Source organism: Rutilus rutilus (assembly GCF_951802725.1).
Source record: "Rutilus rutilus genome assembly, chromosome: 2".
Classification (NCBI taxonomy): domain Eukaryota; kingdom Metazoa; phylum Chordata; class Actinopteri; order Cypriniformes; family Leuciscidae; genus Rutilus; species Rutilus rutilus.
This window is the reverse complement of record NC_140210.1, coordinates 22,211,626-22,237,362: the sequence shown is the minus strand read 5'-3', so window position 1 is coordinate 22,237,362 and position 25,737 is coordinate 22,211,626. Positions and strand designations below refer to the sequence as shown.

Below are 25,737 nucleotides of genomic sequence, written 5' to 3'. Positions count from 1 at the left end.
TAAGATGTGAAAGAGAACTTAGTTTAATATTTACAATACACGCCGTTTGACATCCCGCTTTCTGTGCGCGTGCTTCGAATGTGTGTGCTCGGAAAACCATATATCAGAAGTTTAGACTGATATGGCTTTAAAACGCATTAAGATAATAAACTTTCATGATGTCGAAGAACTGCATTGTCATGTGAGCGCGATGGAGATGATAATGAAAACCAAACAGATGTCTCAGTACACGTATCTGAGGCAGGAGCTGTATAGGATCCACCCTTTTCTGGAAAGCAGGGTAGCAGCAGCTCATCTGCATTTAAAGATACATGCACGAAAACAGCATGTTTTTCCTTCCTCTTAAATTGGGCTGAAACTTCACAGACACATTCTGGGGACAACAAAGATGCATATTACATAATAGATCCCCTTTAAATATATTTTTCGTGTTCCCATTTGCTCAAATAGCAAAATAAAAACTCCACAATAGTGTTTTCACAACTTTCAAAAGAGAAAAAAAAAAAGGCTATATATAGGCTACTGTATATAGAGAGATTGATAACGTCAGTTGGAAGAGAGAAAGATGCCATTTTGACCATCACTCCCATAGCCCCTGTATTAGAAACGGGGCTATGGGGCTATTTAATTCATAAATTTGAATTAATATAATATAATACAAAGTATAGTGTTATAATACATTAAAAAATTGCTGATCTCAATGCGTCATCACAGTCTGTGAAAAAGGTCCATTAGTGGAATTAAAATTTTAACTGTATTTTCTATCATTTAGTACTATAACAGTAAACTACAGAAAATAAAGGTAAATTAAAAATCCATATAGCTATGTATCCTATATTTTTCCTGGATGAGTTTATTAAGGTGGACAAAGCAAATCAAGATTGAATGAGAAAAACTATATGCTTGGAAGTGCTGAGATTGCCTGGCCCATTTGATCAACTCCATCCGCTATGGATGTGTTTTAGTAAGGAAAGTTTGTTTTTAATGTCATAGAAAGAAAATCAGAGAAGAGATTTGTTATTGATTGCACTATGATTTTAATAACATTTAAAAAATATTTAAACTTTAAAGTTTAGACCAAATTTTTTATCAAGGCAATATTAATATTCAATTATTAAATAATATTTAATATTCAATTATTTTAATGTACAGTATTTTTGTTTTGATGAAATGAACCGAGACACCTGTCAGTGGGTGGCAGCAGTGAGCTGTGACTGACTCGTCCGCTGTAAGTTGGTTGCAATAGAAACAGAGAAAGAATTCTCACCAGTCTAATGCTTATCGTCGGTTAGCTGTTTAATCTGGCTATGCTGATGATTGATCAAGTATATCAGTATTTGGGATATCCGATTCTATAAACGCCTGTTATCACGCAAGGGAATGTACTACAGATAATCGTGTCAAACGTAAGTAACAATGTGCAGTGCTAACATAGCTTGCTAGCATTCCTTGGCCAGCAGTAGAGTGTGTGTGAGAACACACGGAAACTTTTCGCCACGTTACCTTCACTGTGATCTGTCGCTGGATAGAAATATACAGTTCTTATAAATTATTATTAGAGAACTTTTGCAGATGTCATATGTGGACTTCTCTAATTGAGTTTAACTTAAAATAAGTACCTAAATCAATATACTTTTTTTCTTTTCTTTACCCATTGTTTTTATATGCTGTTGTGTATGTTACATTGACAATATCATGTGGAAAAATACGGTGTCTTGGTAAGGTATGAGGAAAAAGCAAATGTTATTTATATATATATATATATATATATATATATATATATATATATATATATATATATTAATGTACTGTCTATGTATAGATAAATAGATAGATAGACTATATCAATACCTATAAATATCCCCCCCCCCCCCCCCCCTCCAAAAAAAAAAAATCCATGGCACATAAAATGATACATGCCAATAATTGGTGTTATAAAGAGGGTAATAGTATAATTACAAGTTCATAGTGAAACATTCCTGTAGGCCAAGTCTCTTTGAGCTCTTCTGTCAACCTTGAATTAATTCAGTTGTGACCTGAGCTTTTTCTGCAAGAAATGATCATAATCCAACTTCTGTTCTGATGGGTACTTAGTCATTTGGACACAGTTACTGTCCTGTGAGACTATATCCCATGCTAATCGGCTAAAAGCTAAAGATGCTTTCTGGTAGGGGAACCGGATTATCATAATGCACATGATCACTTGTTCATCCAGTTCTATTGTCTATTGCAGGGGTGCCCAATCCTGTTCGTGGAGATCAACCCTACCTGCAGAGTTCGGATCCAAACCTGATTCAACACACCTGTCTTTAAATATCAAGGGCTCCTGAAGATCTGAATTTAGCTGGTTCAGTTGTGTTTGATCAGGGTTGGAGCTCAATTTTGCTGGAAGGTAGATCTTCAGGAACTGAAGATGCTAAATTGTAGGTGTGAGTGTGTTTGTGCGTGTGTGAGTCCCAAGTCATGTAATGGGAAGAGTTGGGGAAAGACCTGGCAGAAAAATCATTGCTAAGTAAATTCATGGACAGTCTCTCAAGTATGGCGAGAGATGGCCATGGAATCCCTAAGAGTCAGATACGACTGAAATGGTTAATGAGAGCGAGCGAGAAATCTCCAGGAAGAGTTTTGGGCGCACCTGTTCTGTTATATCGTGATCAGGTGGGCTCTGGTCCTGTGCTAGTCTTTTATTCTTCCAGTAGATGGCACCATTTCCCTTTGTTTTGGCAGGGTTAGTCTCATCTGACAAAGATGTGCCTCAGTTTCAGATGCTTGTTTGTATTATTGTGAATTATCCCACTATTAGTGATACAGCCTCCAGAACAGACTGCATGCAGTAGCTGTATCTGTATATTTTGGCTTGTCTCTCACCTCCGGTTGAAACACTTGATCTGCACTTTGCAAGCGTGTCTCTCTCAGGGCCAGACTGGCCCACTACATATGGTCATAAACACAACCGATCTTTTGCACGCCTTTGAATATGTATACCAACTCCTATTCCTTAAATCACCAATGCCATGTAATGAGTGAGTTGGAATTAGTAAATGTTAACAGATGAAATAACTACTAATTATAAAATACAATTGAACTATACTGATGAATCCTAAAACAAGCTATAAGCTGCATTGGCATAGCAATACCAGTGTTTCCCACAGGATTTCTGGTAAATCTGTGGTGAGTGGACCTCTGTCCCAGTCTAGGGGGTTTCGGGGGCATGCTCCCCCGTAAGAAAATGTTGGGCTTTTTAATGTTAAATTCATCAATTTGGTGCACTCTGAGAGTTAAAAATTAAGAGCTCCAACCCATATTCAATGTGCAAATTGAACAAAGAAAAACTCAAAACTCTTAGTTGTGATATAGTGTCTGTCTACATCACACTACTACATAATAATAGTTATAATATTAATCCCATGACAGTAAAAGCCATATATTGTAAAACAAATGCACTGAAAGTGAAAAATAAAATAAACTTTCATATTTAGTTTTGTACTAATTTCTATCCTTGAAAGAGATAAACGCATGATATCTTTTATTTTGCATCAAGGTTTTATTTTGGCGGAAAACATGGTTTACAAACGCGTCTCATATATATATATATATATATATATATAATTTTATGTATGAGAAGGTCGGCCCACCGGGAAAGTGCCCAGTCTGCCCGATGACCAGTCCACCCCTGGTCTCTGTACATCTCTTCTTCACTCAGCCTTTTCAAGATTATTATGTATTTGAGACTCACATTCATAGGAAACACAGTAGCTCAACATGCTAAATCCAAAAAAGGAACACTGATGGTGTTATGATCAATTAAGATCACTATTCAGTCAAAGTCAACAAAAAAAAAGAAAGAAAAGTGCATGTAGATAGGCTACGTCTTAAGAGCTTCCTTATAGCCGATAAATGTCTTCACACCTAAGGTGTTATCTCTGTCAACAGTGTCTAGTTCCTTCTTGATGTAGATCATAGATCACTGTCAATGCAATGATTAAATTTGTGATGTAACAGTTGAAATGCAAACAAACAGATCCTTGTTCACCACACCAAAGTTTAATGCTCTCTCAGCACACAACACACCCTTACAAATGAAAAGAGACACGCATGGCTAAAGAGAGAATGTAGACACTGTCAATCCCATACAGAGGCAACTGTACCTGCTTCGTCACTCTTACTGTGGAGGTCCCAGGTTATGAGGACGTGGCTCTTTTACAGAGCACAATGAAAGAGTCACGTCAAACACAGCTTGAGCTAAAGGATTTATTTTGTGTTGTTGATGTTGGATTGTTTCACTGCAAAGTAACTCAGAAATTCAGAGAAAAGAGTAATTTATGATAAACACTTCAATTAAATTGGCTATAATAAAAAAAAAATGCAAAAAGTTTTTCAATGTTATATATATAGTTTTGTCAGCTAGTATAATAAATTATAATATTAATGTAAACCATACTATACATGCATTGTATTAATATACTATACATTTATTAACATGATTATTATAATAATTAACATTGAAAAAACACCCATAAAATTCGTGCCATTTATTGTCATATGGTTGATGTTAAATTGCTTGATTGTAAAGTTATTAAATGAATAGGATAGTTTATAATGAACAAATAAATTAAAATGGCTATCATTTGAAAATATCCAAACATGTTTGTTTTCATTTATCGTTTATGTCATTGCGTATCAGCATTGTTTTGTTAGAAAGTTGAATATTATTCATTTTCCAAAGACATTATAATGAATAAATAAATATAAAAAATAAATAAATAAATATTAATATTTTCAGACTTCAAAAATATGCCCCAAAGTTCCTGTTTTTATTTGTCATGTCTGACACTGTATATTTTAATATAATAATTTATTCTAATTTTCTATTTTCAATTATTTGATTAAATAAAAAAATATTTTACAAAAAATATTAACAAAAAAAAAAAGGCCTCTGAAAACCAGTTTCAAGCTAAAAATAATTGCCATTTAGCTACAGAATCTGTAATTTTACCAGAATTGTGAAGGCATTTAATATTGAAAGTCGGAATTGCAGTAATGTGATCGAATGTAAAAAGGATGTGCACATGGAAATTAGGCAGTAAGATCTGGCAGGGTGAGTTCTGTGTACAAATGCTTGAGTGTACGTGTTTTTCTTCCTCTCCTCCCTGCTTTTGAACTCTTGAAAAAACTTCTTTCTGGACTGGAAGAGGATGCAGGGGCGGAGACACCCGTTTTGCCTCTCTCCTAGGCAGCCAATTGGTGTGCAGGAGCTGTTCTGACTCCGCCCCCTGGGTTGTTCCTTCCCGTGCTGCTTTGTGTGAAGCATGCAGCGGGGCCGCTGTCCTGTCCTTTTTGCTTTAATGGCTGTCAGAGACACTGAATAGAGGGAGAGCAGCTAGAGAGGGGTTCTGTTTAATTCAGAAGGGAGCGGGAAAGAAAACACTGCACACACTATGATGCCGGGACATGCTAGAAACCCACACGTGAGTCAGATGCCATTTTGTCATTTGCTTTTCCTCATTCCTTCTGCCTCCTTCCATCCCTCCCTCCCTCCCTCCCCCGTTTGTAATGATTAGGGTGCAGCTAGAGTCTTGTGATGGCTTTTAGCAGGGATGATGAGTGTGTGAGCTGGAAACATGGTGGATTTGAGGTCTTGATGTGGACACTTAGTCAGAATGACTTCTGGTTTTTATTTTTATGTAGAGAATACAACAGAAACACAGGGGTTGGTTGGTGAGCACAGATGAGCAGTGCCCTATGTAGGACAACTGTGATGAAGTGATGATTTCCCAAAAGGCACTGCCTTAAACTATGCCATATGCCGTTTTAACTTAATTTTTGTTGGACGTGTGGGAGTTGCCCTGAAGATGTTCTATTGACCGCTTTTAATAGAGCACAGATACTGTACTGTCTGAGACCTCGTTCATGTCACACCACGGGAGTAAAATCATGTGTGAGTACTCACGAAATGAAGTGGCTTTAAATCAGTCATTTTAATGCAGTTTACTTCTGCCTGAAGAATCCACATATATGTCTAGATAATGTCAGGTTAAGCTTATTTTGCATTTAAACCACCTTTAAATGTTTGTGGTCAGTAAGTAAGAAAAAAAAAAAACTTTATTCAGTAGGGATGCATTAAATGGATCATAGGTGACAATAAAGACATATTAAGCGTAGCATCAGTTCTGGCAGGTCACATTAGTCAAGCTCGCATCAGCTGACTCTCAGCCGACGTCTATAGGAATAAGACGCCTATCACCGTATACATATATAAGCTCTTTCAGTATCAGCAGCTATCGCGTTTCTCAAGAGCAAATTACCCTCCTCCATCCCCAGCTCCTCCTCTCGTCAGTCAGGATTTGGCATTCTGATTCCCCTTGAAGCAGAATAAATTCTCCAATTATGTTGTACTTTAAAATCTTGAATTAATGATATCTGCAATACATTCGTGTTGGTTCGGTTCGGTTTACCCTAAGGTTGTATTGCTGCTCTCCCTGCTCTCATCCATGCTAGTTCATGGGAGTTCTTGCCCAGAACAGAACCTATTCTCACTATTAACTAGTTGCTAATAGTGCATGTATATTACCAGGATATTAGGCTGTTTATTAGTACTTATAAAGCACATAGTAATGCCTTATTCTGCATGACCATATTCTACATCCCTCTACCCAATACCTAAACTTAACTACCTTAATAACTATTAATAATCAGTAATTAGGAGTTTATTGAGGCAAAAGTCATAGGTAATAGTGAGAAATTGGACCCTAATCTGAAGTCGTGACCCAACAAATCTTAACTGACCTCAAACGTTTGAAATTTTGCATTGTTTTGATCTTACCTTGGCAATTAACAGTTTGCTGTGAAGCACACACACAGCACACTAAAAATGTTTGTTCATTCTTTCATTTAATTAATAATAATTTCCATTCATGTGTTCCTTTGATCCAGTTTAACGAGTTTGAATCTCTAGCTTTTGATTAAGTCTCTGTGACGTCAAGTGTTACAGTTGAACAGTAATTCTCAGATTCACGTGATATGCCAAACCTGTATGAATGTCTTTCTTCTGCTGAACACAAAAGATGTTTTGAAGAATGTCATTTACCAATCAGGTTTAGAACAACTTGACAACTTGATGTCAAAATTTTCATTTTTGGGCTAAACGCTTTAAGCATTCAGTTCTCTGGTGGAACTGGTTTGGCATTTAGTTCTGACAATTTACGATTGACATGACCTTATTTTCCAGTTGTCTTTGGCTTTGTGACAGAAGTCGTCAACAAAATGTAACATATTTGCATTGGCTCCAAGACACACCCTTGTGGTATTCCTCTGTGTTTGGGATAGTTTTCTTTTGAGTATGGTTAAACGCCTCTAAATATCTCTCTTCTAACAACAATAATAATGCTGTAGGAAATCATATTATGACAATATGCTCATCTTAAATAAAATCAGATAAACACAACTATTTGCTTTGGCATTAAAATTATATTCTTGTCATTTTTTTTGTCTTCACTAAAAATTAAATTCATATCCCTTTCTTGATTCTCAAGGGTTCACATTTTATTTCAATGCAATCTATTAGATGTTATATGCTTTAACCTCATAAAGCCTACAGATTCATGTTTGATAAATGAATTTCTAAGACCTCTAAATTATCAAGGTGATCAAAACTTTGCTGAAAAACCTGTTGTACACAATCTACCACATGACTTCTGTAGAGGCCTTTTAGTATAATTGTAAAAATGTTTGTTGAAATGAAACTAAGATCATCTCATCTTATATTATTGGGAGATAAAGAGCTGTCAAATCGATGAATCGTATCTAACATAAAAGTTTGTGTTTACATAATATGTGTGTGTGTGTATATATATATATATATATATATATATATATATATATAAATAAAATAAGCTATAAAGTTTACATTATCAGATTTTCATCTGAATAAAACTGATGTGTTAGTTCCATGGTTTCCTATATCACCCCATTTAGGGCATTAAAGCCTGATGTATCTCTGACACACAACATAAAACATGTTGGCAAACTTTTTTTAATTTTTAAAATTTTCTTTTTATATTTTGTCTAAAGGTTCAATAAGCTGACTTTTCCTGGTTTGATAATTTTATCAAAATGCAGTGGGACTTTAACTCTCAAATTGATAGCCCCTTTATTCCATGTACTTCGCTCCCTCTACCCTCCAGTTGTGTTTACTTTTTGCCTATAAACCAGATTTGAATTGTTAAAATGGTCAATGTCCAAATACAGAAACAAGCGTTTGATGGTGTCCTCTGGCATAGAAATGGCGTTTAGAGTAAAGAAAGTAAAGGATTGAAGTCATTAGTCAGGCAGGTCGCTTTAGTAAGTTTTATATTCCTCTATGAAGTGACGTAGCAAAATATACTTCTTTTCTTTCCTTATTCTGTTTTCATGCCTCAGAGTGTTCAGGTCAGGAATACTCATGTAAGTATGATCCTTCTCAGTTTGGCAACCTGGCATGAAAGGCTTGCTCTGATTTACTACAGTTCTGTTTTCTCTTTTATTTAAACACACTGTCCTTCAAAAGTTTATGGGGATTAGTTATTTGTCTGTTTTTGAAAAAAGTTACTTGTACTCACCAAGGCTGCATTTATTTGGTAAAAATACAATTAAAACAGTAATATTGTAAAATGATAACAAAATAACAGTTTTCTATTTTAATATATTTAAAAATTAAATGTATTCCTGTGATGGCAAAGCTGAATTTTCTGCATCATTACTCCAGTCTTCAGTGTCATGATCCTTCAGAAATCATTCTAAATAACCATTTCTTATTAGGCCCTATATCAATGATGAAAACCATTATGCTGCTTAATATAATTTTGGAAACCGTGATTTGTTTCAGGATTCTTTTATGAATAGAACTAAGAAAGTTCTTTGAAAGAACACCTATTTAAAATCTATCTGAAATCTTGTATAACATTAATACATCTATAATGTAAAGATGTAATCTTTACTGTCACTTTTGATCAATTTATTGCAGCCTTGCTGAATAAGAGTATTAATTCCTTAATAAAATGTTACTGACCCCAAACCTTTGAACGGTAGTGCATAAAACAGATTGATTTTGATCAATACAGGGTTCAAGCTATGCTGAAATATTTATATAATTTTAGTTTACATGTCAGGGACTATCTTCTAGTGGAAGGATGGCGCTTAGTGAATTTGCTAAATAAATCATTGTTTTTTTTATAATGATTTTCTTAGGTTATTTTGTAAAGCAATAAAGTGCATTTAGCCGTGACAAAACTCGCATATTCATTATTCTTTTTGCTTTCTCAGAATACCATATATATTTGTAATCATGTTCCTCATTTAGGAGCTTTATTATCTGAATACCCAGCGAGCACAGGAGAAGATGCAGCGATCAGAGAAGGGGTTGAAGCAACGACTACGGGTGTGCGTGGCCACCTGTAACAGAGCGGACTACTCTAAACTCGCCCCCATCATGTTCGGCATCAAGTCTCAACCTGAAATCTTTGACCTGGAGGTGGTGGTGCTGGGTTCACATCTCATTGATGATTACGGGTAAGGCTGCTGAAAATAAGTCATATCATCTGTTTGACTAATCTACATAAAATTTTTGAAGGGAAAGTAGATATCAGAGGGGTCGTCAAACATAACTGAATTTGTAGTTATAAATTTGTATTTATAAAGCTAAACCGATAAATTGGTTTAGTAAAAAAAAAAAAACTTCACTACATTTGAAAGACAAATATCGTACTTTTTACTCCACTACATTTCTGTCAAGGTCCTTAAATAGAAAGTAGTAACGTCAGTCAGGGGATGATTTTGGTTGCAGGGGTTGCATTTTGGTTGGAAATCAAAGTCGAATTGACGTCAGAACATGTAGTCAGCTTGACGTCAACATCCAACGTCAGACAGACGTTGGAAATGAAAGTCGGGTTGACGTTTTCGACTTTGATGGTTGGTTTCTGACGTCAACGCGATTTTCATTTTCAACCACAATACAACGTCTGTCCAACTTTGGAGATTAACGTCAATCTGACGTTGGATTCTGACATCAATCTGATTTTCATTTTCATTTTCAGTTTGGTCTTCTAAATGCAAATTTTGTCATTGTTTTGGAGCACACTAGCTTGTAACAGTAAGGCTAACATATTCATACTAAAAGCCCCAAAACTTTTAATAGGGCACTTTATTGCACTTATTCAATCTCACATTCAATCCCACTACTGGAGCTGAGTTCTAGAAATAAATATATATGATATATATTGGTATGAGGGTAGGTAAGCAGGCATATATTCAGAGGCATAAGGTACTGTAAGTATTACATACAACAATGCAACAATAATGCATTGACATTTACTTTTTACTTTTGATACTTAAGTACTTTTAAAAATGAGTACTTCTGTACTTTTACTTAAGTAAAAATCAGTCTTTACAACTTTTACTTGTAATGGAGTAATAATTGACCAGTGGTATCTGTACTTTCACTCAAGTAAGGAAGTTGTGTACTTTGTCCACCTCTGCACTTTAGACATGTATGATAATGCTGACATTTACACTCACTTTTTCACATTTCAAAGAAAATCAGTCATAATCAATAAATGTAATTTATTATGTACTAGCTAAATGGTGCAACCAAATAAAGTACAGTTAGTTACATACTAGCTAGTAGTTACTAAGCCACGTAAGTGGGGACTTTATGTTCAAAGTTAAGAATGTTCAAATCGAATGGCTGGTGCAACCCTACCCCAGGCATGAGAGCTTCAAAACATGAATCAGCACTATTTCTCACTGTTGCCATGGAAATGTTGGAATGTAGCTCTTGACGGTGGGAGTTTGGCTCTCACAGTGGGCTGCTCATGGTGGCTAGAAACCCTTGTCTTTTATCAATGAAGCCAAACCAGCCTTTACTCCTCCTTGGGTAAAAAAAACTTGACATTACCTTTATTATTCTATTTCAAAGAAAATGGAAAACAAGCTGTTTCTTACCATGCACATTTTCTCTACATCATTTCAGTCTTTGGTACTACATACTTGAAAAAATATGATTACTTATTGAAAATGGACTTGCATTCTTAAAATGTTCACCATTCGAACATACAGAATTGTAACATACATCGATGGTGTCTTCTTGTAATATTTGTACACTGTCTGAAACCCAATTGATCTTCTTTCTTGCATTTATTGCCATACTGAATTGTGATTGATCTTTTATTTCTAACAGCTTTTAAACGCTATTGCTCTTTAATGAAGATTAGGGCTACAACCAACCAATCTATTAAAAAATCAATAATGATTGTTCATGGAAAAAATTGACAACAAATTTTATCTTCAATTAATTGCATCGGCCACTATGCGCAGAAAACCTCCGCCAGTCCAACCACATTTCAGCAGTGAATAATGCATTTCAATGGACAAACAGCGGACGATGTAAAGTGAGCTGCTGTGGGAAAAGTGTAGAACCCAAGTTGTCCTAAACATGAGAATGCATAATATTAAAAAGTTTTCAAAATTGTTTTCCACAGCACATAACTTACGTTTTACTATGTATCCGTATCTGTAAAAGTTATGATTGTCCTGAGAATGTCCTGTGATGAGGACTTAACCTCTTTTTGCTCACCAGCCACTGTGGTTTTCTAAAGTTACTAGCCACTCAGCATGTTCACTGGCCACAATTTGACATCGTTACCATGGGGAAAAACTGCCATATAGATATTTTTAATATTATCTCGTAATTGGGCAGCAGGTATATTAGGCTGCTGTCACTTTAAAACCTGACGCACAGATCCATTATACTGTTACTCATGCATTTTCTTTCTCAACTGTTTACATTCACTTAAAACATAACTGACTGTGTTTACATAAGTGTTTATAATACGCAGCTGATATTGTGTATTCTGCAAAAAAAATTGTATTGGACGCATTTTAGATATTTCAGTATCGATATGTATTGAAAATCAATATTTTGACAACACTACATTGCACTTAGTTTGTTATTTCAGATGCCCTTTTAAAAGACTACAATTGAAAAATGTATTTGGCGGGTTTGGCGGATGCTAATGTCAATGGTATTGACAGTATTTAAAATGTGCCTGTCCTGATAGCAAGTGAGTCTTTGCTAAACTTCACAGACCTCACTGCGCAGGATGTGGAATAACAATTTAGTAAATAATTTATTCAAATGTATTATTTTGTTAATAATAATGAATTTTCCATCCGATTAATTGAAGAAATAATCGACAGATTAATAAATGATTACAATAATCGTTATTTGCAGCACTAAGTCATATTTAATGATTCTTTTTGTCTTTCTCTTTCCCAGAAACACGTTCCGTATGATTGAGCAGGATGAGTTTGATATCGGCTCTAAATTGCACACCATTGTTCGTGGTGAGGACGAAGCTGCCATGGTGGAGTCCGTGGGTCTCGCGCTTGTGAAGCTTCCCGACGTGCTCCAGCGTCTCGCCCCTGACATTCTGCTCGTTCACGGCGACCGTTTTGATGCGCTGGCCTTGGCGACGGCAGCGTCTCTCATGAACATTCGCATATTACACCTTGAAGGTGGAGAAGTAAGCGGAACCATTGATGATTCAATTCGTCATGCCATCTCCAAACTGGCACACTACCACGCCGTCTGCACCCGCTCAGCCGAGAGACACCTCATCTCCATGTGCGAAGACCACTCTCATATCTTATTGGCTGGCTGCCCGTCGTACGACAAGCTGCTCTCCGCCCACAAACGAGACGATTATGCCGATATCATCAAATCTTGGATTGGTGTGTAAATTAATGGGATGAGATAATAGTAGAGTTAAGCAATGAAGCCTATGCAATCCAAAGAGTTAAATAGCGCAAAATGATAACTACTTTGAAGTTTGGTTAAAATGATACTATCATTTATGCATATGTGGCTCTTTCTTAAACAGGGGATGAGGTGAAGGAGCAGGACTATATTGTGGCCCTGCAGCATCCTGTTACCACAGACATCAAGAACTCCATTAAGATCTACGAGTTAATGCTGGACGCTATCATCTCCTTCAACAAGAAAACTCTCATTCTTTTCCCGAATATTGACGCAGGTCAGCTGTTTCTCTCATTTTCTATTTTTCTTTCTCTCTGACCCTTCACACTTTTTGTGCCTCAGAAGATTATACACTATGGTTTCTGTCAGATTGAAAGGCTTATTGTGACCCTCAGTGGCTTTGTTAACAGTCTAAGATAACTTTCAAGGGCTCTAGAAACAGACAAAACAGCCATGGCTTTGAGTTTGGTGTTAATGACAAGTAGACACAACTGGAGGCAACAGTCAAAACAGAGGTGCTTTTTGTGTCCAGTCTGTTTACAGAAACAATAAAAGTCTAAACAGTAAAATGGCCTTGCCACTGAGGAAAGGTGTTATGACCAAAATTTGATATCATAGTATGAGTAATTTTAAGGTAATGGTCAGAATATAGTTGTTTTTGCTGTAACTTCAACAAAAAAACTTGAAATACAGTATATATAATATAATTTAATATAAATTAATATAATATATATTAATATAATATAATAATTGTGGTGTGAATTGAATATAATTGTATAGTGACAGTGTGCCATTAGTTATTTTTCCTTTAACGTCAAAGAAGAAATTATGCAAAAACTGCAAACACAATATAAATGTGTTAATTTAGTATAAATTATCTACTATTATAGTATTTATTATTTATTCTAAATTAGCTTTTATTTTTGTATTTTCAATTTTGATTTAAGTTTTAGTAATTCTGTTGTGTGTGTTTGATTTTTATTTTATTTAATTTTTTTGGTCATTTTCTATATTTCTAATGAACTTTATTTCAGTTTTAGTAATTGTAGTACTTGAACTTAAATAACATTTTTATTTACATTTTTTACATTTTGTTTTTAAACAAATATTGATATTTTATTTTATTTCAGCTTCATTTAAATTATTTCGATTTTAAGTTTTATTTAACAATAACACTATATATATATATATATATATATATATATATACACTGCTCAAAAAAATTAAGGGAACACTTAAACAACACAATGTAACTCCAAGTCAATCACACTTCTGTGAAATCAAACTGTCCACTTAGGAAGCAACACTGATTGACAATCAATTTCACATGCTGTTGTGCGAATGGAATAGACGACCGGTGGAAATTATAGGCAATTAGCAAGACACCCCCAATAAAGGAGTGGTTCTGCAGGTGGTGACCACAGACCACTTCTCAGTTCCTATGCTTTCTGGCTGATGTTTTGGTCACTTTTGAATGCTGGCGGTGCTTTCACTCTAGTGGTAGCATGAGATGGAGTCTACAACCCACACAAGTGGCTCAGGTAGTGCAGCTCATCCAGAATGGCACATCAATGCGAGCTGTGGCAAGAAGGTTTGCTGTGTCTGTCAGCATAGTGTCCAGAGCATGGAGGCGCTACCAGGAGACAGGCCAGTACATCAGGAGACGTGGAGGAAGCCGTAGGAGGGCAACAACCCAGCAGCAGGACCGCTACTTCCGCCTTTGTGCAAGGAGGAGCAGGAGGAACACTGCCAGAGCCCTGCAAAATGACCTCCAGTAGGCCACAAATGTGCATGTGTCTGCTCAAACGGTCAGAAACAGACTCCATGAGGGTGGTATGAGGGCCCAACGTCCACAGGTGGGGGTTGTGCTTACAGCCCAATACCGTGCAGGACGTTTGGCATTTGCCAGAGAACACCAAGATTGGCAAATTCGCCACTGGCGCCCTGTGCTCTTCACAGATGAAAGCAGGCAGCAGAACGTTGTCCATGGCGTCTCCAGACTCTGTCACGTCTGTCACATGTGCTCAGTGTGAACCTGCTTTCATCTGTGAAGATACTGGGTTGTTGCCCTCCTACGGCTTCCTCCACGTCTCCTGATGTACTGGCCTGTCTCCTGGTAGCGCCTCCATGCTCTGGACACTATGCTGACAGACACAGCAAACCTTCTTGCCACAGCTCGCATTGATGTGCCATTCTGGATGAGCTGCACTACCTGAGCCACTTGTGTGGGTTGTAGACTCCATCTCATGCTACCACTAGAGTGAAAGCACCGCCAGCATTCAAAAGTGACCAAAACATCAGCCAGAAAGCATAGGAACTGAGAAGTGGTCTGTGGTCACCACCTGCAGAACCACTCCTTTATTGGGGGTGTCTTGCTAATTGCCTATAATTTCCACCGGTCGTCTATTCCATTCGCACAACAGCATGTGAAATTGATTGTCAATCAGTGTTGCTTCCTAAGTGGACAGTTTAATTTCACAGAAGTGTGATTGACTTGGAGTTACATTGTGTTGTTTAAGTGTTCCCTTAATTTTTTTGAGCAGTGTGTATATATATATATATATATATATATATAGTCTGAATTTAATGTGATGAGACAAAGTGACTGTGTGACGAAATACACCTTTCTATGAAATTGTGACTCTTGTGAGGCAGTACTAATGAATTGTTTAAAAAAACCTCAAATTCAGACTTTATCAGTTTGTTTCTTCCTCTGCATTAAAGAGGCGTGAAACAGTCTTAGAATGAACTTGTCATTAACTTCCCTGAATTAACTTCCTAAATAAAGAAGTGTAGGAGAATTCCACCCATTAATGCCATAGTGCTCTGCGTTTGTCTCATGTAGGCAGTAAGGAGATGGTTCGTGTGATGAGGCGGAAGGGAATCGAGCAGCATCCGAAATTCCGTGCAGTAAAACATGTTCCGTTCGATCAGTTCATCCAGCTGATAGCACATGCCGGCTGCATGATTGGGAACAGCAGCTGTGGAGTTCGTGAGGCCGGAGCTTTCGGGACACCTGTCATTAACCTGGGTACTCGTCAGACGGGTCGAGAAACAGGTCAGATTAGATACGAATATGACTTACTGAAGGCATTATGGCAGGATATGATCACCATTTTACTGTTATTTACACACATAATAAATAATGTTTATTCTTTAAACAAGCCCAGACTGCTTTTTGTTTAATTGAGTGTTTTTAGTATTTGCCTTGATGGACCAGTTTTACCAATTCATGATATTTTGAAAATAGGGGAAAATGTTCTACATGTGCGAGATGCAGACACGCATAATAAAATCTACCATGCTCTGGAGCTGCAGTTTGGAAAACGCTACCCCTGGTAATGAGCTCTTTTTGTTACATTTTAGGCATCTTCTATATGCATGCATCAAATATACTAGCATCAAATATCATATGTAATGCAGTTCTTGAAAATAATCAAAAATATTAGTATTATATACTATTATAGTATTTATTCATATTTTGAGTTTGTTCATTTTAATATTTTCAGTTTTCTGAAATTGTTTTTGAAACTTTAACTTTAACTGTCAGTTTGTTGCCTAGACAAGTCAAGGTTTTCCATCTAATATTTATTCAATTTTGATTTCAGCTTCTTTATTTATTTCAGCAATATTTAATAGTTAACAGGAACAACACTAGTCTAAGTGTGTCTTGATCTATTAAACACTAAACAAGCTGATTAAAATCACACTTGAATGTAGTTATAAAAATCATTAAATCTAATTTCATGTAGTCTGATAAATCCACTCATATTTGTTCATTTTTAGATAACTAAAATGAAACTTAATTGTGTATATGCTGTATAATAAATTGTCAATACATTGCGGATCAGCCACTGCACTATTCTATGGCATTTTGTAGTATAAACAGTGTGAGTAATACCCGGATGATGCACTTAATTAACCTAAAAAATGATGTCTGGAATATTGTACATGTCATGAACTCAACTCACAGCTTTAATTACATGGGAGGGATTGGCCAATCAGACTTTTGAATGACAAAATAAACTTATAAAGTTCATACACTACACAGTTGCATACATTGTGCATAAATACATAGTGTATAGGTGAATAGTGCGTCATTGGGATACAGCTTCATGCTCTCAACATGTCCTGTGTGTTCTTGCTCTATCCACTAGCTCCAAGATCTATGGTGATGGAAATGCAGTCCAGCGCATCTTGAAGTTCCTTCAGGCCATTGACCTGTCTGAGCCACTACAGAAGAAGTTCTGTTTCCCTCTGGTGAAGGAGTGTATTTCTCAAGATATTGACCACATTCTGGAGACACAGAGTGCCCTTGCTGTTGACCTGGGGGGAACCAACCTGCGTGTCGGCATTGTCAGTATGAAGGTATGCAGAGAGCACCTCTGGAATCAGATGTTGAGATCCAATTCATGTTTAGGACATGTCTTTAACGTCAGGAAGTGTGAGGTCATAAAATACAGGCAGGGTGTGGGACGTGCTGCTGTACATTCTCAACACAGTTGTGTCTGCTTATGACAGGATGTGTGTGTTTGCCCAGTTGTGATGGTTAAACGTTTATGCAGCAGGATATGCAGCAATTACGTCAATATTTCATTCACATGACACACAGAACTCTGACTGTAAAACAAACAGTGGCAGGTTTGATCTGAAGGGTTGTGTAATCAGCTCTTTCTGTGTGTGTAAATGGTGCAGAACAAGTTTTCTAGGGATTGAGGGACACACCATTAAACTATGTAATTGGTTTAATTTTATATTTGGCCACGGTGAAGCATTGCTGAATTTAAATGCACACTATTATTTTAGACTGATTTATTTTACAATATTACTCAAAGTTGACAAAAAATATTTTAAAACAGAAAATATCCACTATCCTTTTATAATGCTTGCTGTTGCTAGATATTAAAATCGGCATGAAATGGATGTTGATGTAGTCTTTTCTTCCCTATTGTGACATATATCTGAGTGCCATGGCTTCTTGAACAAGAAAAAATGTAGGATGGGTCTTGATTTTGTCCATCAGGAATTGATTGGATGGTTGTGGTTTGCTATTGCTGTGAGCTCATGTAAGTGACAGGTTGCCCCACCCTCACGCCAGTAAACACATCATCAGAGAAAAGAAGAAATGTCACTGCAAGAGGGAGGGGAAGTTATTTTGATTAAAGGGGTGGTTGATCATGATTTCACTTTTCTAACTTTAGTTAGTGTGTAATGTTGCTTTTTGAGCATTAACAACATCTGCAAAGTTACAACGCCCAAAGCTCAAAGCAAAGGTAGGGTGACCAAACGTCCTGTTTTCCCAGGACATGTCCTGTTGTCACGTCCTGTCCTGGCCTGGCCGTCCTGGCTGTTTTTTATAAAGTGATGAAAATGTCCTGGTTTTCATTATTTTTCATTGGGGCATTAAGCGTGTACTTTAAATACACGCTTGCCTTTGCACACAAAACATATGAAACCGGCTTCGGCTTCGCCCCGTCTTGTTATAATCAGCGCGTTCCTCAATCCGCAGCAGCAAGCAGAGTCTCAGCAGAGACAGATTCTCTGTCAGAATACAGAGGCCTGTGTGTGTGTGTGTTCATCTCAGCCTCATTGGTCTGTCACTGCTCGTCAATGTCAGAATATTTGAAATGACCAATCAAATCAAAGTAGGCGGACTTTACGTTCACAGAATTTTAGCAGCGTGACTCGACGCTTCAGTTTACGGTCAAGTGCGAGATAAGATGTAAGTAGCTAACAGCGTAAAAAAAAAGCCCAAATGTAAATTCACAGATGATTTACAGAGAAAATTCCCGTGTTTTCGCTTCGGTCAGGATCCGTGTAAAGCAGAATGCATGAACTGCAAAGCTGGCACGTATGTGTCAGTGTCAAATAAAGGTGCTAGCGACCTAGAAGCACACATAAAGAAAGTATAGGCTACAAGAGAACATCAGGAGGATTGAAATAGTTTTTTTACTGAACTAGTGTTGTAGATTTTTTATTTTAGTAGTAGATTTTTAACCTATGGCCATGAAAAGAAAGTGTCATGTAAAATGTGTTAAAAGCTAAACTTTAAAAAAAATTCTATTGTCTATTGTTGCGGGCCAAACATTGAATGGAAGGGATGTTTTACTTTATGTATTAAAGTACAATAACATAGTTGCAAGGTTGTGAATGCATTTGTCAAGTATTTTTTGATGCATTCACCCCCCAACCATGACTCCACCCCTTAACCACGCCTCCCCAAACTACGCCCCCGTCCTCTTTTCTGAAAATTAAAATATGGTCACCCTAGCAAAGGGATATATTTGATTTTAAAGAAATCGTTTTTTAAGGACTACAACAAACGGCTGGTTGGGACTACACGACATTCCTCCAGGGTTAGTGACAAAATTTACATAAACCCCGCCCCCGGGAACACGCAGTCCATGTTGAGAAGAGGAAGAGTTGTTGTAGTCGAGCACATTTGTGAGTCAGCTCAAACTGTAGCATCTATCTTTTCACATGGAATAGAAAGTCACTCTGTGTGCATCTCACAACAGTTCCTATACGAGCGATTTATAGATTATCATGACAGAATATGCTAATTGAAGATAGTTAACTCTACATCAGCAACATAAATTCATCAACTAACCAATCAGGGGCGTCCTGTTCCATTCTACGTGTTGTCACTTCTTCTTGAGTCTCTCCATCTTTGTCTGACTCCGTTTAAACATAAAAGACAGAACAGTTTCTGTCATTTTAGTGTGTCTGCGTGAGGTAATTGGAGCTGCTAACACACAAGCTCTTGAAACCCCGCCCTCTGTGCTGGGAGCAGCACCTCATTTGCATTTAAAGGGTGTTTTTGCTTACCCTCAAAAAGTGACAACTTTAGCATGCTTTATAAAAATATCTGTGGGGTATTTTGAGCTAAAACTTCACACACACACACACACACACTCTGGAGACATCAGAGATTTATTTTACATTTTGTGAAAAGGGCATTATACCACTCCTTTAAAGATTATGATGACACATGACATGAAATAACAATAATAAAAGGACATATGCACAGATCAATGATTTATAATAAATACTGCAATATTACATGAAAAAATAAGAATAGTCCGTTTTTGATTTCATGGTGAAATCAAATCTCAAAATGGCCAAATATCATCCAATTAATCGTATTGGCTGAAATATATTGATTTGTTATTTCTTAACATAAACATAATCATGATGCTCATGCAGTCTATAAAGTAAGTTCCATTTATATTCCTTGAATGCTTCAATTTAACTTTCAATTTATTGTTTTAGGTGTATAACAATCACAGGGTCCATACTTGCAGTCAGAGTGATGGAGAGGTACCAACTCACGAATGATCTAATCAACAAAATAAAAGCAAAAATATGTCGCAAAGAGAGATTATTGAAATGCTCTTTTTAATTTGCATGTACAAAATTGCTGTTCAAAAGTTTGGGGTCTGTAAAGTTTTTAAATGTTTTTGGAAGTGTCTCTTTTTCTTACTAAGGCTGCATTTAAAAAAAAAAAAAAATACATACAATATTCAATAATATTACAATTAAAAAATAACCGTTTTCTATTTAAATACATTTTAAAATGTGATGTATTCCTGCGATGCAAAGTTGAATTTTCAGCAGGTCAGGAAACATTTATTATTTTTTAGAAACATTTCTTCTCATTTATTTATTTATCTTATTATGATCAATTGTGCTGCTTAATATTTTTGGGAAAACTGCAATAAAAAAAAAATCAGGAACCTTTGATAAATTTCAAAAGTACTTTCAGAAAGTTCAAAAGAAATTAATTTATTTGAAATAGAAATATTTTGTAACACATGTCTTCACTGTCACTTTTGATCAATTTCATGCATCCTTGCTGAATAATAGTATTCATTCTTAAAAAAAAAAAAGTTTTCCCAATTTTGAAACAGTAGTGTATCTTACAGAACATGGTTGGGGTAAGAAATTAATGGTAATTAATAAGTAATTTGTAATTTACTTTGTAATTTTTACTGTAATGTTTCATTGTCATGGTTTAATAGCTGGTTGTTGCTTCATATATATATTATTTTATTTTATTTTTTCTTGTAAATGTATGCTTGTGTTTCAGGGTAAAGTGGTTAAGAAGTATATCCAGTTGAATCCTAAGACGTTTGAGGAGAGGATAGAGCTGATACTGACCATGTGCAAACAGGCCATGGTTGACGCCGTTCACCTCAACTGCAGAATCCTGGGTGTCGGTATGTCTGCGTCCCCCCCCCCCCCATGTCTCCTTTTATATTGTCCATACATTTACTCAATCATTAACTGTCCATTTTTTGGCATTTCTTTCAGGTGTGAGCACAGGGGGACGTGTGAACCCACAAGATGGGGTGGTCCTCCACTCCACCAAGCTAATTAACGAGTGGAGTTCGGTGGATATCCGTACACCTCTCTCTAGCGCCCTTCATCTGCCCGTGTGGGTCGATAATGATGGCAACTGCGCAGCCCTCGCTGAAAAGAAGTTTGGCCATGGGAAAGGCGTAGAGAACTTTGTCACCATTATCACTGGAACTGGTTTGTTCCCTTTCTTATGTCCTTTACTGCTGCTAGTTGCTAGGGTGGGGGGTTTGCACTTTGCAGACAATGCAGATAAAGAAACCAGACAGTAAGTGGATTTAGAACCGTCAGACTGGTGACACTGGTTGATCAGGTTACAAAACATTAAAATAAAATACCACAATCAAAATAAAGCCTTGCCATCACAACATTTTAAAATATATTGAATTATATTACTATTTTACTATATTTTTGATTAAATAATTGCAGCCTTGGTGACCATAAGAGACTTCTTTCAAAAACATTTAAAAATCTTACTGACCCTAATGTTTTGAGCAGGAGTGTATAATTTATGAAATAATTTGAGAGTTATGAAATTTTATAAAATACTTCTGAACCGTTATTTTGCATTGCACACTAAACAGTCAAATATTGGGACTGTTATCCTGTTAATATTATCTATAGTAAGTCTGGGGAACAACAAAACATATTATAAATTATAACATATAACATATTAAACAATTATATAGTTGTCTCAGAATGAACCAGACAATTGTGAAATTGTTTTTTTTCTCTAAGTGATACAGGTGTGTGTTGTATGGAAGCTTGTTTCCGCCACAGAATAAAAAATAAAAAAGGTTATTGCAACTTTTTATCTCACAATTCTGATTTTTTTTCTCTGAATTACATGACGTAAAGTCGCAATTGCGAGTTATAAAGTCAGAATTGCGAGATATATTATTGTGACTATAACTCGCAATTCTGAACTGAGGGAAAAAAAAGACTGACTTTATTTCTCAGAATTTTGAGATGAAAATTTGCAGTTATCTTTTAAAATGTTTTATTGTGGCGGAAACAAGCTTCCATAGTGTTCAGTAAATGAGAATTAGAGGTTCCAGCTTCCTATTTGATCACAGTGTACCTGCATAATTGAAGACTGACGCTGATATAATTGTTCCTTATGTTAGACTGCTGTAATTCTGCATGTACAGGAATCGGAGGTGGTATAATCCAGCATAATGAACTGATCCATGGCAGCACATTTTGCGCGGCTGAGCTGGGACACATCGTGGTCTCTCTAGAAGGACCCGAGTGCATGTGTGGCAGCCACGGCTGCATTGAAGCCTACTCATCTGGTCTCGCCCTGCAGAGAGAAGCCAAGAGACTCCATGACGGTGAGACGACCAGACACACACACGCACACACACACACCAAGAGTTGCGCTAAAGTAGGCTTATCAGCCTCGCCCTCTCTGTCACAATTTTTCCTTTTCAGTTGGCAGTGAACAACTAAACTGGTCAGTATAACGTCACACTTGACAGTGGTGTAATCCCTCACTATTGTTTTCCACGTTTCCGGATAATCATTTTTACCATACCAAAGCTTAACATCCAAACATAAACCCACTCAAAAATGTTGCTGTTGAATTTCTGTTTTGAAATTTCTCCAAAAGCCTTTATCTATTCATTCTTTGAAAACAAAAACTGACCTACCCTGATTTGAGAGAGGAAGCACACTGCATGCTGGAGTAAAAGTAGAAACACCTGTTTTTTTTTTTTTTATAGCGTGACTGACAGTAGTCTCAACAAAATAATGAAAACGGTTGTTTGAAGTCTGTATAATTTAGTGACACTTTATTTGAATTTGTTAACAACATTTTATAAAAAGGTCCAATTAATGCATTAAATAACATTTAACTATCAATGAGCAACACATTTGTTACAGTATTTATTAGTCTGTTAATGCTAGTTAAAAAATACAGCTGTTCATTTCTAGTTCGTGTTGGCTGTTCAAGTAAATATTTTTAACAGATAAATTTTTATTTTATATTATTAATATTTTATAATTGTATATAATATATGTATAATGTCTTTGTAAATGTTGAAAAAAAGTGAACTAACAATGAAAAATACTTTATTAATCTTAGTTAATTTTAACAAATAAAACCTTATTGTAAAGTGTTACTGAATATATTTATTAATTAAAATATTTTATATTTGTATTTGAATGAATTTGCTCAACAACACAAATCACTGATTAAAATGAATTACAACTGTTCCCACAAATCCCTGTTCTATGATAACCTATGATATGATATATGATATAATATGATATATTTTGTCCTTTAATTTCTAGTTAATAAGTTTCAAAGTTGCTTCCTAAAACTAATAAACACTGAAGCTTGATTTAATAGAAGGGTTATACACAACAAATGCATTTCCAAGTAAAATGTGACATGTTTCTTTCACATTTGATGACAGAGGACTTGCTGTTGGTGGAGGGAATGACTGTGAATAACAAAGAACAAGTGAATGCTATTCATCTGATCCACGCGGCTCGCCTCGGCAACTCCAAAGCTGAGAGCGTACTTCACACCGGTAGGACGCACATCCGAGTACATGCATTATTCTCGGGCAGGCTCGTGGTGAAGAAAAGCACTAATATTCTCTCTTCTCTTCCCTGACAGCGGGTACTGCTCTGGGTTTGGGCATTGTGAACATCCTGCACATGATCAACCCGTCCCTAGTGATCCTGTCTGGTGTCCTGGCAGAGCATTATGAGAATCCAGTTCGTCAGGTCATCAGTCAGCGCGCTCTGCTCTCGGCACAGGGGACCAAGATCATGATGTCTGAGCTGGAGGATCCTGCCCTGCTGGGAGCCGCTAGCATGGTACTGGACTACACCACACGCCGTACCTACTGACGGAGCTCGAAAACCAGACTAAACGACCAAGGGCCAATCATGTGTTAATTCATAGTGACTCATAGGATCATAGTGGCGAGAAAAAGCTTTTATTCGTTTTTATTCGTTTTTATTATTTGGGATCAAACGCCTGATGAAAGGTGTGTAATTTTGAAGAATAATTTAAGTATATGAAGTAAGGTTTTTTATTTAATATTTGAACGGTGGAACTAAGGGGCATTTGTTACTGAGAAGCTGCTATGGTTTAATTACCTGCTCTGTCTTGCTTTCTGTTATTTGTGTTTTTTCATGTTCTCCCTTGCGCTTTACTGTATGTTGATCTGTTGCTAATCCTTTTTTTGTCTTGAGCACCATGTTTAGTTTTCATTCAACCTACCTGTATGAATAAGTGAAAGAAGTTTGTTTACTCTAATTTAATATTTTATTTTTGAATCACAGAACCTGTAAAATAATTTACATTATGTACATTAAAATCAGTAAACATAAAATGTCTTTTTATTGCCATTGAATTGATTTATTATATTAGAGTCCCTTAATACATGCATAAACTGAAGGATATCTGCAGAATATTGATATATTTATATTAGTTTATTTAAATACAAATAACAAGTTTCAGTTTGTTTTTATTTGATAGGGACAAAGCATGTTAATGAACATTTGCACAAAATACACAATGTAAACAAGCCGGATTATAGCAACATTGCTAATTTACGTCCACAATCCCTATACTATACTAAATACTATTCTGTTTGTTTTGCTTTGCACATGAAGAAAATAATGGTTTTAGAATTAGAAGTATATATATTTTTTGTTTTTGTTCCGTGCAATGCTTGTATTTTTTAATTAGTATGTTTTTTTTCTCTTTCTTTTATACATTTATAATAATAATACTACGTTTTATTTATATAGCGCATATATCTTGTTTCGTCCTTCTCAAATGACTCTTCTTAAATAAACATTTGGATACAATTGGTCATCTGAACTGATTATGTTATTACACATGTATTGAGACCTATATGTGTAGCCTTTTGGTTGGTTGTAGATATCCTGAGTGGAGCCACCTAGAGGCAAATGTTGTGCTGGAAGCGATTTCTGTACCTCTGCAAAAACAGAACAAAAATTCCTTTTCCGTTATTTGGCCAAGCAGACACTTCACAAAATACAACTCTGAAATATACAAAGAAACCATAAACGGCGCAGATTACAAAATATGGCAAAAAATGTTTGTATGCATCACTGGACTGAAATACTTATGTAATTTTTAGTAGGTTTATCTTACTTTCTATGTTAAAACATCACATATATAACAAAACAACCCAAATAAAGTTCAGAACTTTTATTGAAGGGAAAAGATCAGGGCCTGTATGTATAAAACTTGTTAGAAATGCTCTTAAGAATAGTCTTAAGCTTTGACTTAAGTGTCAAAAAAATCTTAGTAAAAAGTAGGACTTCTCTAAGAGTAGGATACTTTTATAAAGAAGCTAAAAAGCAACTTTCAGTACTGATTCTTAAGTGCTGACTGAAGTGGCACTTAAAGGGATACTCCACTTTTTTTGGAAATAGGCTCATTTTACAACTCCCCCAGAGTTAAACAGTTGAGTTTTACCGTTTTCGAATCCATTCAGCCGAACTCCGGGTCTGGCTGTACCACTTTTAGCATAGCTTAGCATAGATCATTGAATCGGACAAGACCATTAGCATCTCTCTCAAAAAAATGACCAAAGAGT

The 25,737-nt window shown here is 36.1% G+C and overlaps 1 protein-coding gene across 13 annotated transcripts; it reads left to right on the top strand.

The window, feature by feature from the left end:
• Nucleotides 1–1,196: 1,196 nt before the first annotated feature.
• gne (glucosamine (UDP-N-acetyl)-2-epimerase/N-acetylmannosamine kinase) lies at nt 1,197–24,498 on the top strand. 13 transcript variants are annotated; one of them, XM_084403273.1, is made up of 14 exons: nt 1,295–1,406; nt 8,419–8,442; nt 9,338–9,546; nt 12,311–12,765; nt 12,915–13,067; nt 15,636–15,848; nt 16,041–16,128; nt 16,948–17,158; nt 20,063–20,110; nt 20,880–21,009; nt 21,104–21,325; nt 22,300–22,482; nt 23,569–23,685; nt 23,775–24,498. In XM_084403273.1, exons 3-14 carry the CDS (start codon nt 9,377–9,379, stop codon nt 24,008–24,010), a joined length of 2,226 nt encoding a protein of 741 aa, XP_084259399.1. In that variant the 5' UTR covers nt 1,295–1,406; nt 8,419–8,442; nt 9,338–9,376; the 3' UTR covers nt 24,011–24,498. The 13 variants fall into 13 exon arrangements, with proteins under 13 accessions (XP_084259389.1, XP_084259391.1, XP_084259398.1 ...); XM_084403262.1 differs by lacking the exon at nt 1,295–1,406 and adding an exon at nt 5,334–5,468; XM_084403272.1 differs by lacking the exon at nt 8,419–8,442 and having other exon boundaries at nt 1,240–1,406.
• Nucleotides 24,499–25,737: the final 1,239 nt, after the last annotated feature.

Excerpts from the sequence above, each read along its gene's own strand:
- gne (XM_084403262.1), top strand. The coding sequence starts at position 5,439 with ATGATGCCGGGACATGCTAGAAACCCACAC. Across the intron at positions 12,766-12,914 it reads TATCATCAAATCTTGGATTG|GGGATGAGGTGAAGGAGCAG; the intron begins GTGTGTAAATTA and ends TTTCTTAAACAG. Across the intron at positions 23,686-23,774 it reads TGAGAGCGTACTTCACACCG|CGGGTACTGCTCTGGGTTTG; the intron begins GTAGGACGCACA and ends CTTCCCTGACAG.